We start from the raw sequence: 14,513 nt of genomic DNA on the forward strand, positions 1-14,513 counted from the left end.
ACGAACGTTCCTTATTATTCTACGAGGCTATAACTTAACCTAACCTAACTTAAACAATTACCTACTCTTACACTGTTGTTAATGGTTACATCATATAAAAAGAGAACTGAAAAACCTTGTATTTTCAGGCAAAACAGCAGTTAAGCACCGATGCTTACGTTAGTTCACGAGATAGACAAACTTAGGCATTTATTTATTATCAAACCAAAGACAAACCTTCCCCTTACATCCATCGAGCGCTCCAGCCGAGTGGAGCGGACTTTATTATGCGTGCAAATGAGCTGTTGTTGAAATTCAGCAATTCGCCATGCCTTAAACGTTTTGACAGGCACACATTTGCATCGCCGCCCGCCCGCCCGCGCCCGCCCGCCCGGAAAACTTACAATTAATATTAAAACATGCGCAGTGATATAAACCCGAGCAGTCGGAAAGTATTTGCGTCCGTGTAGTGCTTTTGACACGGCTATTACTTTAGACAAGCAATAAAACAACGTAACTGTGCAGTGTTATGTAGCCGCGCTCAGTCAGAGTTGGTGCGTTCTTTTGAAAGCTTTGATTCTGTAATGGCATTATAAGGAGAATGGCCATTTCTCTATGGCGCCATGACCCAGAGCGGCCATTGATGAAACATACACTGATGTGTAGTCCGTGACTACAGCATATACTGGTATTAATTTTATTATTATGAGACATGGGAGAACAAAGATATAGGTGATGAAAGATCAAGTCTTTCTACTGTACTAGATGTTACCCTCGAGCTAAAAATTGATTTTAAAAGTGTTTCCGTAGGAATTCCTGGCTAAAAAGTATTTTATGTTACTTCGGGATAACGGGAACTTGAATAGAATGAAATAATTTTTGAAATTGGTCTCTTTATAAAAATAGGTTTCTGAGTGTGAAATGTGCAAAAATAATTATGATATAATTTGCATAAATAAAATCATGTAATACATTTTGTGATGCGCTATGAATTGGGAATCCCATAATTTAGATTATAAAACTTATTTGTGCGTGTACCATTCAGCAAAATCTTATTTAACGAAAAAAATATATTTAATTAATTTACTTTTGAACCCTAATATCTCAAGAACCCCATGGTTTAGATTTTTTTAAATATTTTTCCCTGATAATAGACATTTTTATCAATAACTTAAAATAGGTTTGGTGAGTGGCTGCTAACTTATGCAAAGCGGGTCAGGTTTTGCCATTCTTCTTTAGTGCTTGGATACAGATATATTATTGAATTAATTCCTCTATTTAATATACCTATTACCTTAATTAAATAGAATTTATGAAAAGCTACATATTTTTTTGAGAATTTAAATGGTTATTATGTTCTTCGTTCTACGTAGAGATATGAATTTCCTAAAAATATTTTAGTTTCATTCCAAGAGCTTATGAAACCCTTTTTTCATCATAGCATAGTTTATATCCTTCTAAACTTATACTTACTTACAATTTCTGTAGCCTTTTACTGTTCCGACATACGGTTGGTAGACTTGGTAGTCGTCACGAATCTATCCAATCGTTCTGTTGGATGTTTATTCGGCATTACACGCGGTGGTTGAAGAGTCCTGGAGCCGCACTTACAGAATGAACCACGGGAGGTGGCCCGCCTGACCCGCCTGACCCGCTGCTACCCGCGGGTCTGCTGGCATCCCGCAGGATACCGTAATCAAGACGAGTGCAACGATACAGGGTGTCTATGAATGGAACTACAAAAACTGTAGTCAATGCCTATTTGAAGATATTACGTGAATGCAATAAATGATTGAGTATTGAATCTAATTCGCCACTGTACGGATGGCATTAATTTCATCATAAGTCCTTTTTTGTAGCTTCCAGCCAGGTATCTGCAATATTATTATGATAATATCTTTCTTGATCTTGACCCTAAATAATAAAAGATTTAAATGTGCTTTAGTTAAGCATGAACAGCACCAGTCGTTTATCGCTACTGCTTAGATACTCCCTGTAAAGCAGCAAACCTTCACATGCAAATGGTCTAGCAAGTGAGATTTCTTAATGTAATTGACGCGGGATGAGATTGTTTCGTCCGTTCGTCGGTCGCTGGGGTAACCCCTGGTTGGGGTTAACTCGTGCTGGGGGTAAGTACTATTTAAAATGACCATTGTTCTTTATTCATTGGAGTGAGCGGGCAGATATGCAAATATGTATTGATTATGCATAGGAGTGCTTCTTGTTTTATTTAGTCAGTGTTCATCTGTTCATATTCGAATTCTTTATATTCCCTGGTATTTTCGCTTGCACTTTGTAATTGCATTTATTTGAGTCCTATATTTTACTTTATATTTTTGGACTCAGTGCTTCATCTAAAAATATATACATAATACTATGTTTGCGTATTGTGATTTTTATCTTCTTGGCAGTTTGGACGATGCTCGCCTCAACACCTACTATAATAAAACGAAAATACCTGAAGTGGCTGGCCCCTGCGAAATGTAACACATTAATTATAAACAATTTTTTTCTACATTTTTACATCACTTTTGAAAGTTAGTACTTTAGTAGACATAATGCAGGTATACAGAACTACAGACCCTGAATAAAAATTTGAGCAACAAGCTTAAAGTAAATATTGGATTCATTATTATATATTATATTCATATTCACATCACATTAGCTACTACAGTAAAAATAAGTTATAGTCCGTGCTTAAAAGTCTGTCACACTCTGGTTCGCCGCCACAAGCACCAAGCTCGAGCCTCGTAAGTTTCTCACACGAAAGGGTAACTCGCCCCCATTCTTTATGACAGCAATGACTCGACATTTATATCAGTTATGAAAATAAACTCCTCGTGAAATAAAGGGAAAAAAGTGAATTAAGTTCAGTCGACCGCGATGGCTGCGTTCTTACGCCCTAATAGTGTCATATACTTATTTGTTAACGGATCATTTGTTTTGAATAAATTTAATGATTATTTTAGTTGAATTGTCACTTTAGGTGTAGTTTATGATTGGGCTCTTGTACAGAGTCTATTCAGATATTTATGTTGGCTTAAAAATACTTAACTTAAACATTGTTTCACTTTTAAATCAACGTTTAATGAAAATCAAAAGCAGCAAATCTACGATCAAATTTTACGGGTACTTGTGTGTGCGTGGTACTACCATAAGTACTTAGATAGACTGTACAAACCTTACTTCAATCCCGGCAAGCATTGCTCCGTGCTCGCGCCTTGTCGCTGGGATTTACGCGATGTCGTAAACTGAATACAATGTCTCCTACCGACCAACTTTCAATGTTACACTTATAGGGTGAATTTTACAATTACAATCCTCATTATTTGCACCAAAACAGAAAAATACAAAAATAAAACTTAAAATATAAGCAGTACAACAATGTAGCCGTATTACTTATAGGAACCTAAGTATAACAAATATCATCAGACTCTTAGGTCATTGATTATCATCAGACGGTTTAAGAAATCCGAGAACAGCGTGCTGTGCGATGCCTATTTCTATTATATGTCCAAAGCTGGGGATAATGTGTTCGTTCAAAATTGGTCTCTAGACCAAATAGTCGGTTTGCCACTCCTTACAATACAATACCTATAATATAACTTTATTGTCAACAATAAAATATCACATCACTAGAACTTAAAATTAAAATGGTACAAAAATGTGGCCTTATTGCTTATAGGAATCTCTTCCATTCAAACTTTGGATGAATGAGAGTAAGTTACTTTCCTGTAAGCCCTCCAGTATAGGTTTGTCCTTTGTACACTATAGTAGGCTTACCAAGTTCCCATACTTAGTTCTTACGCCTAAAAATTAAACTCACTCTCCTTCTCATGTAGTTTTATGTCCATCTCACACTCACGTAAAACTTATGTTACCCAAAATTTTACTTGAGGTCGACTTTATAGCTGTGGCGTAAAGGATAAATCGGTACTAACAGTTTTTTTGTTATGGTAAGTACCTATAAATCTTTGGTCATTTACGATCTAAGTACGTTCACGTTTCCTTCACATATTGGTGGCCACTGCAACCACTATACACGGGGTCTGGACACTAAAACAACACTTTTAAGGTGCTCGTGAAAAGTTTAATGCCTCAACGGTCAGGATTTAAAGGGCTTGTGCGTTTTAGTGCTTGTCTAATACCGGTGTTACGTGTAATTGATAATGGATGCTGTGGTAAACAGAAGATAAATAATATAGGATATTTTACTCTTAAATTTAAGAGTAAAATATCTTATTCATAATATGAAGTTGGAAGAGTTAAGTAGTCGGGCACAGAAGTAAGTCCCTTACAATTTAGATCTTCAATTAGGTCATAATTACTTTTGTATATTGTGCAATGAAGAATAAATAAATAAATAAATAATGTCTTTGCAAGCTAGCTTTTCACGTCCACGATTAAACATATACAAAAAAACAAAAATCTATTTAATTATTCTACTTAATCGATTGGTACTCATAGCCTATAGGTAGTATGCTCTTCCAAAGCAAACATCAGACTACTCAAGTCATGGATTTTTATTTCATAGTAATTAAACATGGAATCCGGAAAAACAACGTTATACCAGTCTTAATTTTGATGATCATACTTTCACCATGTCAGTGAGTCACCGGCTACTGTTTGTTTAATTTAAACTTGGATTTACGTCACTAACGACTCGTAACTAGTCAGTAGTCATTCAAGAACCCAGAGAAAGAGAAGACTACTTAAATCTTTCCATAACCTGTTGTTAAGAATATATTAGCGGTATTGTAGCGCTGAGCGTCATTGATTGGTCCAAATATAAGTGTGTCAGGAGGCTTGTGTGATGGTGAGGAACAGGTTGCGCCCGCGAATACGAAATGTGTTATTAACAAAGAAAGTGAATGGACCCACTTACGGTTCGGTCATGCTTAGCATTTTCGCTGAAAGGATATGGAATCGGTGTTGCTAATTATAGTATTGTGTTAAACTATTGATAGATCATGTTTAAATCCTTCTTCGGATAGTATTTTAATAGCATTTTTCACAGGAGAATATTACTTACTGCATATATTATATTAATATTGAAAGCGGTAGACTAAAAGTGGGTCAAAATTATTACCCCTTTAGGCCTACGATACATTATACCTATTATCTAGCTCTTTTCTGACTCCCTGTCACTATCTTCAGGTAATATAGGTAGTCAATAATACTTTATCCTAATCCTAACTAATATAATAATACTAACAGCTAGTTTAATATAAAGGAATTTGCAATGATAATTGATGCACGCTGGTCCTCACGCAAGGCCTGTGCGGAATCACCAAAAGGCTTCGACCTCGACATTCAACATTTCACAGCGATTGTTTCAAAAATTGGAAGCGTGTCAGATACACACAGTGTATACTTACACAAAGCGAGTTGAATACCGTTTCAAAGAGACCTTGTGTGACAACGACAGCCATTAAAAAATAAAAAATACGTAATGAATAAGCTTAAATTTAAATATGTAGCACTCACTACTGGGAGAAAGAAAATCTAATCATTTTCGTTCAATCAGTCAGTCTTTTAGATTATCGTTCCACCCATACATACATAATTATTATCTTATTATAACACAGATCTTTCCTCTGTATTAATACGTATGAGGATGAACGGTCAATATTTTGAAATTCATATAAATATTTATTTAATCAAGCAACGTCTGGATATATGTATTATTGTCTGCTATGTATGTGTGACTTTTAAATAATAATGGACAATGATATTTGTGTTGTATTAGATGAACCTAGTCAGAAATGGACACCATGAGCAAAGCATTGTATCTAATATGATTGGATTATTTATAATAACAATGGGTGTGACAGTCTGGCGCAGCCCCATACATAATGTATGGTCCATGTGGTGGAACAATGTCACCGTTACTGCTACTCCCACGGCTGACACATCCAGTTCATACACCTCGTATTGTGTGCTAAGTAGCAGTTTATACACGTGTGCTGATCCCGTAAGTACTAAAGTAAAAAAGTCTTAAATAATGTACAGTTTTACGTACTAATATCACCGTTACTAGTAAGCGCTCCCGTGGACGCCCTGTCCAAACGTGGCGACAAGCGTTGACTTAGGAGTGAGGCCAAAAGTACAGCCGAGGATTAGTGGAAGTGGCGGACTTTAGTGCAAAGTTGCAGACCCTAGGACTGCAACAACAACAGCACAACAGTCCCCGTTGTCGTGGAGAATAACGGATGAATCACTGCAACTCTGGCAAATTCATAAAAATGAACTACTCTTCACTATGTCACGTCACTATGAAAGAGACGGTGGTTGAAAGCAGCTGGTATTTGAAATTTCTTGAAGGCGAACGCTTTGCAGATAACTATGATTATGCAGGTATAGGTACCCACCAGGACTAGGATGGCGGCTAATTGCCAACATAGCTGTGTGAATGCGGGTTTACTGAAGGTTTGATAATTGTGTATTGTGTGTGAGCGAAGAAAATATTCAACTACCGCATACCTACTATGTTTTGTTTAATTAAAGATGCGATAACAGTTTATATTCGTATATTGCAAAATCTACTTATTGTGATAAATCAAGTAGGTAACTATTAAAGTAAACCAGATGTATAGGTACATAGCCATTGGTCAGCATAGGTATTTTGGGCACATTGGTGGTTTTGGTTTTCGGTGTTTACAGACTGAGACACGCAAAGACCAAACGGTTATACTGTTCGCATTTAAAAAAAAATGTATTAGGATTAATTTCACCTGGCTACTACAGGCTGCATTATTATGTATAAGACATACTTCTCCAAGATATATTTCAAAATACTTCCAAAGTCCAATAAGCCTACCTTCCATGCAGACTTTAACGCGAGCATTGAACAGCCGTAGCCGTGGGATTGGCAGAATTACGATCCAGAAGTACCGTTAGGAAACTGGTGGTACGGCCCGAGAAGGCTGGTCGTAGGCAGTTGGTGGTAGCAGTCCGCGCGGCCCGCTCGACGCGCGCGCAGCTCAACGCATCACGTGCCGACCAATCATAAAAACAAAATCAATTATCGTAAAATTTAAAATTCGAATTTAAAATTTTAGAATAGAATTCGGATTTTCCGCAGTCGATAAGGATTTTTGCGATAAGTGAAAGTTATTGCTGTCTTGTTTCCATGATGCGGTGGACCATTTTATTCGGTGAGTTTTTTATGTGGATTGCCCTTGTTGTTGATGGCGTTGATAAGGTAGGGTTTTAATGAGAGTATAGTATGTAGCTTAATACTGAAAATACTGAATCATAACGCGATATAAAACAAAAATGAGTACGTACATACTTAGGTTCCTAAAATTGTTATAGGAAGGTCCATCTAAGAATATAACATTTTTATGCGAATACCTACTTCAATACCGCTGCCAACAGTTTAAACTTTAAACGACCCTTAAAAAAAAATACTAATTTGAATTTTTATTCCCCATCATCCTCAAGTTCAAATCAGCTGAATCCAATCTGACCTAAATCCTATCATTTATGTGATTCTATTCACGTATCGTTTCGAGTTAATTTACAAGTGTCTCTTTATTTGACATCTAGATAAGATTCCTATAAGTAAAATAGCCAGATTTTCTTCCAATGAATTTTCGGTATCAAAATTTTATTGAGCCTTTATGGTCCTTTGAGATTGTCTTTGATGATAATTAAAAGATCAAAACCCGATAAATTCAGACAAAATACAGAGATAAAAGCTTAATCATAGCTAATTAATTTAATATTTAAATTCCGCAAATATTAGAGGCCAGAATGTTTCCTTTGACTAAGTAATTTATGTTTTGGGCCTTCTGTAACTGTTGTCCTTAAAGTGAAAATGCTACTGAATGTAGGTACATATTATATACGAGTTTCAGGAAAAAATATCAGGGTGCAGATTTTTCAATAATTAGATAAAATTAATCTGGGGAATAGTTCTGAATGTTTGTATAGACAATGGCTAATATTCCTCAGATTATTGATATTATTATTATTATTTAACTCTTTATTGTACAAATTGATATTGATTATTGATAGTGAAATTATTGATTAATTTATATAACTATGTATTTAAAAATCAGTCCTTAAATTTTATTTTCCTGTCCATGGATCGGATAAACAGATTCTATAGGAATTTTAAAACTTATTCTATAACCATATGAATAGCATGGTTCTCAAAGGCGGTTCGCATTATTTTTGCAGTATTATTATCTCCAAGCAATCAACCCTAGTCAGGCAGGAGGCAGGAGGACAGACGAACAAACATACAAACGTAAAACAAACCTACACCGCGCCAGTAAAAAGAGCGATCATGATCAAAGCTCCGCTGATTAAATTCTCGTCCAATGTATCTGCATTGACTGAACAACATTTTGCTAAAAGTTATTAAATTAAATTAAAATTATCGAAGCGGCCGATCAAAGCCGTCCGTTGACATCAATTGGGCTGGTATTGGTCCGTGGAAGCCTCCTAGCCTCTGAGCGGAGCCCAATTACTTACTATGAAACGACGAAGCCTCAGCAATACGCGTATTCAAAGACGATGTTACAAATTAAAACTGGGTCCTTATTCTACAATTTTCATGGTATCGCGATCGCTTTGAATCTTACAGACGCTAATTAACCAATCAGAACTCCTACTGCTAGTTACAATAAATATTTCTACCGATGACTAGTTATCTTGCTTATTGAAGCTAAAGTCAAAGCTATAAATATAGCAGGAAAATTATACAATTAGAACCCTTCTACGGCACAAACAGCCTTTAGTCTGAATTTAGACAAAAGCTGGGCCTTATTATTATAAAAATGAACTATAAGTAATATTATTAATAATACCTATAGAGCATATTATGTACCTATGTATGTAAGACACAAATTGTTCGACTATAAATTCCGTAGAAAGCTGTGAAATTTGAAAAGATTGTTTAAAATCAATTTCACTCATATATTCACACGAGTAACACAATCTATATTACATTGTAATCTGAAATTTAAACATTTAAGTTTACATACGTACATACTAACAAATATTTATTCGTATTTTTCAGGCATATTAGGATTAAGCTGGCACGTAAAATGCGAAGAAGGATTAAAATATGACAAGTAAGTATATTATAATATAATATTTTAAAAATACAGACGCAGACCTAAGCAGATCATGGGATGGTTTTATGGATTAAATGTTTTAAATAAATTGAGCTATTTGGTGTCGGTATTTTTAAAGTTAATCTTTTTCATTGATTGTAGTTATATCGTGATTTTAGTCATGATCTCCATGCACTATTCATAATGACCAATCAATACTTCTCAGCAAGACTGGATAATATTGAAAGCTACGGCAGTTATTACTGAGATAATATTTCTATAGCTATTGTACTATTTCACTCAGAAGAACCATTGCTATAAAAACAATTGTATGAAAATCATGCGACGCGTGTTCCTACTTCCTTGCATTATCACTTCAAATTACGTAGGTAGATCTCGCTTATGATTATTATAATAATACTAACTGCTGGGTACTTACTTAGGTTTTAGCGTGAGCAGGAAAGAAAGCCTGAAAATAATACTAACTGGGTACCTAGCATTACTAAGCTATTTCACCTTTGTAGTACATATATATATATAATTTTAAATGGCACTGTACTATCGGAGCATACATTCAATATGTAAAATAAATCTTACAATTTTTATTCTATTCATAGAACCTGTGGGATTACCCCCACCGTACATTAGCAATAATAGCAATAATCTGGCGTAACTTCTATGATTCTGACAGATGTTTGACAGGCGAGCCGGATTCTTAATTGCTAACGGTGGTAGCACGGTAGCTGTTGCCATGTATCGTATACTGACGAAACATCTTCCTTCCAGCCACTCGCTGGTCCGTCTCATCCCCAAGACGGAGCAGCAGCTGTCAGCTGTGCACCAGCTCCCAGACGCCGGCGAGATGGAGGTGCTGAAGAGAAGCCGCATGGTCAACGACAGCTTCGATGTCCTCGTACCAGAGACGAAAAAGGGCTACATGGAAGACTTCGCCAAAGAACACGGCATGGACTTTCACGTGAAGGAGGATAATTATGGCAGGTATAAGCCTTTTGTTTTAATTAGGTGCATTGTATGTTTTTGTGTAGCTTGATAAGTAAGTAAACATTGATTTGTTCTTGGATCTAAGATGAGGCAAAATTATTATGATTATTTACGAGTGAGTATGTTATGTTTGTAATTTGATTTACTATCGAAATTTAAAATGGAGACTCTCAGTTTCATGTTTGTCCGAGAATATACCAATGGCTGAATTCGCTTCGATCGAATGGTTTAGATATTAGTTTTTTGATACGATTTTTGATGGCATACTGTTTTTATTGTCAGATCGTTTGCTCCAGTGCAGCGCAGCGCGCGGCGTCGCTCCAACCAGCGACTCAACATCTTCGGATACAACTCCTTCGATACTGTAAGGATTTATACTTTATAACTAGGTATTTATCTACATAACGTTTTATACGTATTTCTGTTTGTCTGTTATATTAAAGTCGTGTGTTTATCATTGCCAAATGTAATCTTTCCGTGGTACCAGTGTATATGTATATGTATTGTGTAAAGTAAATTTACAATTTATCTATCCATCTATGTAGGTATGTAGTATATGTAGGTATGTTCGCTAGTCAAGGGCTAGTCAACGATAAATACATAACAAATTCTTGGCATAATTTCTGAAATACACCAAAATATACGTTTTACTTACAGTGGATACTACACTAGCTTACCTTACTTAATAAAAAGCTTTAGTACTACTTCCAGCTCAATCCGAACTCTTTTATTTGTTTCTCTCAGATCAACGCATTCCTGGAGCAGACAGCCGCCGCCCACCCCGGCCTGGCGCAGGTGCAGCCGCTGAAGAGGAGCTCGCAGGGACGGCAGCTGAAGCTCATGAAGATCTCCACCAACCCTGGCGCTAATAACCCCATCATATTTGTGGATGCTGGTATGGATTTCAATGCGAGTGAACTTGAAGCCGTTTGGCCATCCCTTGCTTAGGGATTCCTGTCCTTCGATGTGGCCTAAGATTCCATTTGAGTGGCCCATGTCGGGAGAGAATTTATGCTTCAAAGGTTAATGTTTTAAAAAGTGAATCTTATCACTCTTGAATGCTAATTACTCGTATAAATTATCTAAAAATAGACTTCTGCCCTCTATCTTGTGGGACACCGAAAACTCACAATATTTGAGATATTAGGTATACTTAGTCTATTTTTTTAACGAACTAGTACTGAAATTGTTTTAATTTGTAGCTATTGGTCCACCTATTTTATTACTACGTTGTTTTGATCCTAACAATGACCAATATCACTCTGTCAATATCGGAAATGTGCGAGAGACAAACTCTAGTGTTATTATTGTCGTGTTGCAAAATGGGTATATTAAGTTTCTATGGAAAATGTGTGAATTATTTTTTTCGCGAATTTTGAAATTCTGATTTTAGTTTCGGACTTAGATATAACATGCTGCACATGCTGGTTTCGGCTTAGTATATCCTTTTTGCAACACCCTGTATATCCTAACCTAATATCCTCAGGCATCCACGCGCGTGAGTGGGCGGCTCCAGCCATGGCGGTGTACCTCATCCACCGGCTGACCAGCGACCCCGCGGCTCGGGAGGATGAGCTGAATGGAGTCGACTGGTACATCCTGCCCAACGTCAACCCCGATGGCTACGAGTTCACGCGCTACAGTCGAGGGGTTAGTTGGGTTTTACTGTTTTTAAAGGATTTTACTGCGCCAGTTTCAATAACTTTATCTGTAATTACCTACACAAGTACACATGTAAAGTTACAACCTGTCAAAATCGTATGAAAGTAACAACCAGTCATCGGTAGACAGAGTTATTGAAACGGCAGTTAATGTACTTACCTAATTTTAGCACTACACATTCTCTTCTCTACCCGAATCGGTACATAATATACGATACTGGCGAGCAATGAAAGAGTTCCAGTTGAGTACACCAAAAGTACTTTATTTTACGTTTTCAGTGCAGCCTACAGCCTTCCACGTATTGCTTGCTGGACATAATATTATGTTTAGGTATTTTGATAATTATGATAGAACATGACAATTAAATTGCCGATACTTTCGTTACATCAAACCATATTATGTCTGACGTTTCCCTCTTACTTTTTTCCAGAACCGTCTGTGGAGAAAGACCCGGTCTCGGTCCTCGGCCCGCAGCGACTGCTTCGGCGTCGACGGCAACCGCAACTACGGGTTCAAGTGGGGGGTGAGCGGCGTCTCGCGGGACCCCTGCAACCAGGAGACCTACGCCGGGCCCGAGCCCTTCTCCGAGCCCGAGACTCGCATGGTGCGTGACGTCATGATGGAAAACGCCAAGCGACTCAAGCTCTACGTCTCACTCCACTCCTACGGAAACTACCTCGTCTACCCGTGGGGCTACACCGGCGCCAGCCTGCCTGACGACTGGAGGAAGCTGGACACGTTAGCGCATAAAGTGTCAAAAGCGATAGTAGGGGCTGGAGGGTCTCCGCTCAAGGTGCTGAGTGCGGGCCACTGGTACCCGGCGGCGGGGGGGAGCGACGACTACGCGTACGGCGTGGTCGGGGTGCCGTACTCGTACACTATGGAGCTGACGGACGGCTACGAGTTCCAGTTACCAGCCAAGATGTTGCCGAAGCTGCTGCCTCAGTTCTATGAAGGGTTCAAGGAGTTCGCCAGGAACATTAGAAGCGAGTTCGGCACCGTCAGGTCGCGGGATGCCGAGTAGAATGTTGACGCGTAATTGTATATTTGTGTAGAATATTAAATGTATTGGTCTCGTTTTGTAGTATTTATTGAATTGACATATTGAGTAGGTAAATAATTGAATTACTAAATAGGTCTGTATCATGTTTAAATTAACTAAATGCTAAGGCCTGTATACTTATGAGATTTTTTGACCCTTACTGTCCCTTGAAAATAACATATTTATAAAACCTAAAGTGACATCTTGTTATTGATAAATTAATCTTTTAGTATCTTTTATTTATTTATTTATTTATTAACATAAGGATCTCCAGCAGTTAACACAACAGACATACTTAACAGAAAATTTAACATAATAGAAATTTCGTTGTGAAAACCATTATAGGCGATCACGGCATTATCAAATAATACTATCTTAACGACAACAGTGACTTAAAACTAAATTATCTAAATTATCTTAGAAAAATTATAAACATGAATAAGTACCTATATAATAATACAACAATAATAGGCAGGCATAAGAATTTTTACATGGTGATTTTATTTAAGTGATAATATTTTAAAATAAATGTTACATCGAATTTACTTTTTTAATGATTTTTTTTAACCATTTGAAAATCTTCCAAAATAAAAGATATAAAGTGTGAATTTTCCATTATCTTTACAGTCTAGTGTATTTACCAATTCTCGTTTATTAAATTTGCAGGACTTTTAGAATTTATTATCGAAGTTTCATCCCACTCAATATACGATAAGTAAGTATTTGATACACTATTGCATTCCAAGCAAGCTGCGATGTTGGCTATCTCATGTATGAAGTACAAAATATCTGCAATATCACATTGCAAATACTTCAGTGCCATGTAAAATAGACGCATTTTTCCTGAAATAAAAATGACATATTATGTATCTAGCCTATCTGAAACCTAGTTAAACATTGTGAGATATGGCGTTTCGACTTTCTCCGTGTTCGGCATCATAAGGGTCACAGTGACAGTTAAATAAAGTCCGTTTTTCTCTCCACCTTTAATTTGCAAGGTGCGGGTGCCTATATAAATAGAGTGAGTCGCCCGCGCGCCTCAGTTGTAATATCACCATGCAGAAATGACTAGGTTTCAGATAGGCTAGATACATAATATGTCATTTTTATTTCAGGAAAAATGCGTCTATTATGTAGTCTGAGCCTATCTGAAACCTAGTTAAACATTGTGAGATGTGTTTATTATCGCATGGTGGAGAGAAAACCAACTGTGACCCATAAGCTACTGATGAGTATATCAGTAGAGAAATATTTGAATCTATAAATTTATAATGCATAGATTTCTAGGTAATAGATATACTAAAAAGAAAGGTATAAGTATACATAAGACTTAAGTACTTCCTTATTGTTCCTGACTTGTCAGAAAGTTATGGAAGGTATGTACCTATACATATAGGTAGGTATTTATACATATGGATACACACAGTGCCTCTTCGAAAGCAATACTTATAAGTAATTATTGATCAAAATCTTGTTATTGTCAAGGCAATATTTTTAACATACACTAGCCGAATGGATGGAACCAGTGAAATACTTTGCAACAATATTTAAAAGCTGTAAAGTGTAGAATATCGATCCAGGCCGCTGGGGCTCAGGTCAGCACATGCTGACTAGGGTATGTAATTCTGGACTGACCTCAGAAATGCAGCAGCCGACCCTGGAGCCTCGAGGACCTGCTCTGTCAGCCCCGTACGACGACACGGCCTGCAACACCTGGCGTGGCATCTAGTCCTTGGAACGAGGAGTGGTGCTTGAAGGGA

General features: G+C 37.0%; 1 protein-coding gene across 1 annotated transcript; it reads left to right on the forward strand.

The window, feature by feature from the left end:
• The first annotated feature begins 6,904 nt into the window (after nt 1–6,904).
• On the forward strand, nt 6,905–12,989 carry LOC105388983 (carboxypeptidase B). Its single transcript, XM_011560032.3, has 7 exons — nt 6,905–7,136; nt 9,011–9,065; nt 9,834–10,046; nt 10,332–10,413; nt 10,794–10,944; nt 11,536–11,699; nt 12,142–12,989. Exons 1-7 carry the CDS (start codon nt 7,112–7,114, stop codon nt 12,733–12,735), a joined length of 1,284 nt encoding a protein of 427 aa, XP_011558334.3. The 5' UTR covers nt 6,905–7,111; the 3' UTR covers nt 12,736–12,989.
• Nucleotides 12,990–14,513: the final 1,524 nt, after the last annotated feature.

The sequence above is a fragment of the Plutella xylostella genome, chromosome 19 (genome assembly GCF_932276165.1).
Source record: "Plutella xylostella chromosome 19, ilPluXylo3.1, whole genome shotgun sequence".
NCBI lineage: Eukaryota > Metazoa > Arthropoda > Insecta > Lepidoptera > Plutellidae > Plutella > Plutella xylostella.

Excerpts from the sequence above, each read along its gene's own strand:
- LOC105388983 (XM_011560032.3), top strand. The coding sequence starts at position 7,112 with ATGATGCGGTGGACCATTTTATTCG. Across the intron at positions 10,945-11,535 it reads CATCATATTTGTGGATGCTG|GCATCCACGCGCGTGAGTGG; the intron begins GTATGGATTTCA and ends TAATATCCTCAG. Across the intron at positions 11,700-12,141 it reads TCACGCGCTACAGTCGAGGG|AACCGTCTGTGGAGAAAGAC; the intron begins GTTAGTTGGGTT and ends ACTTTTTTCCAG.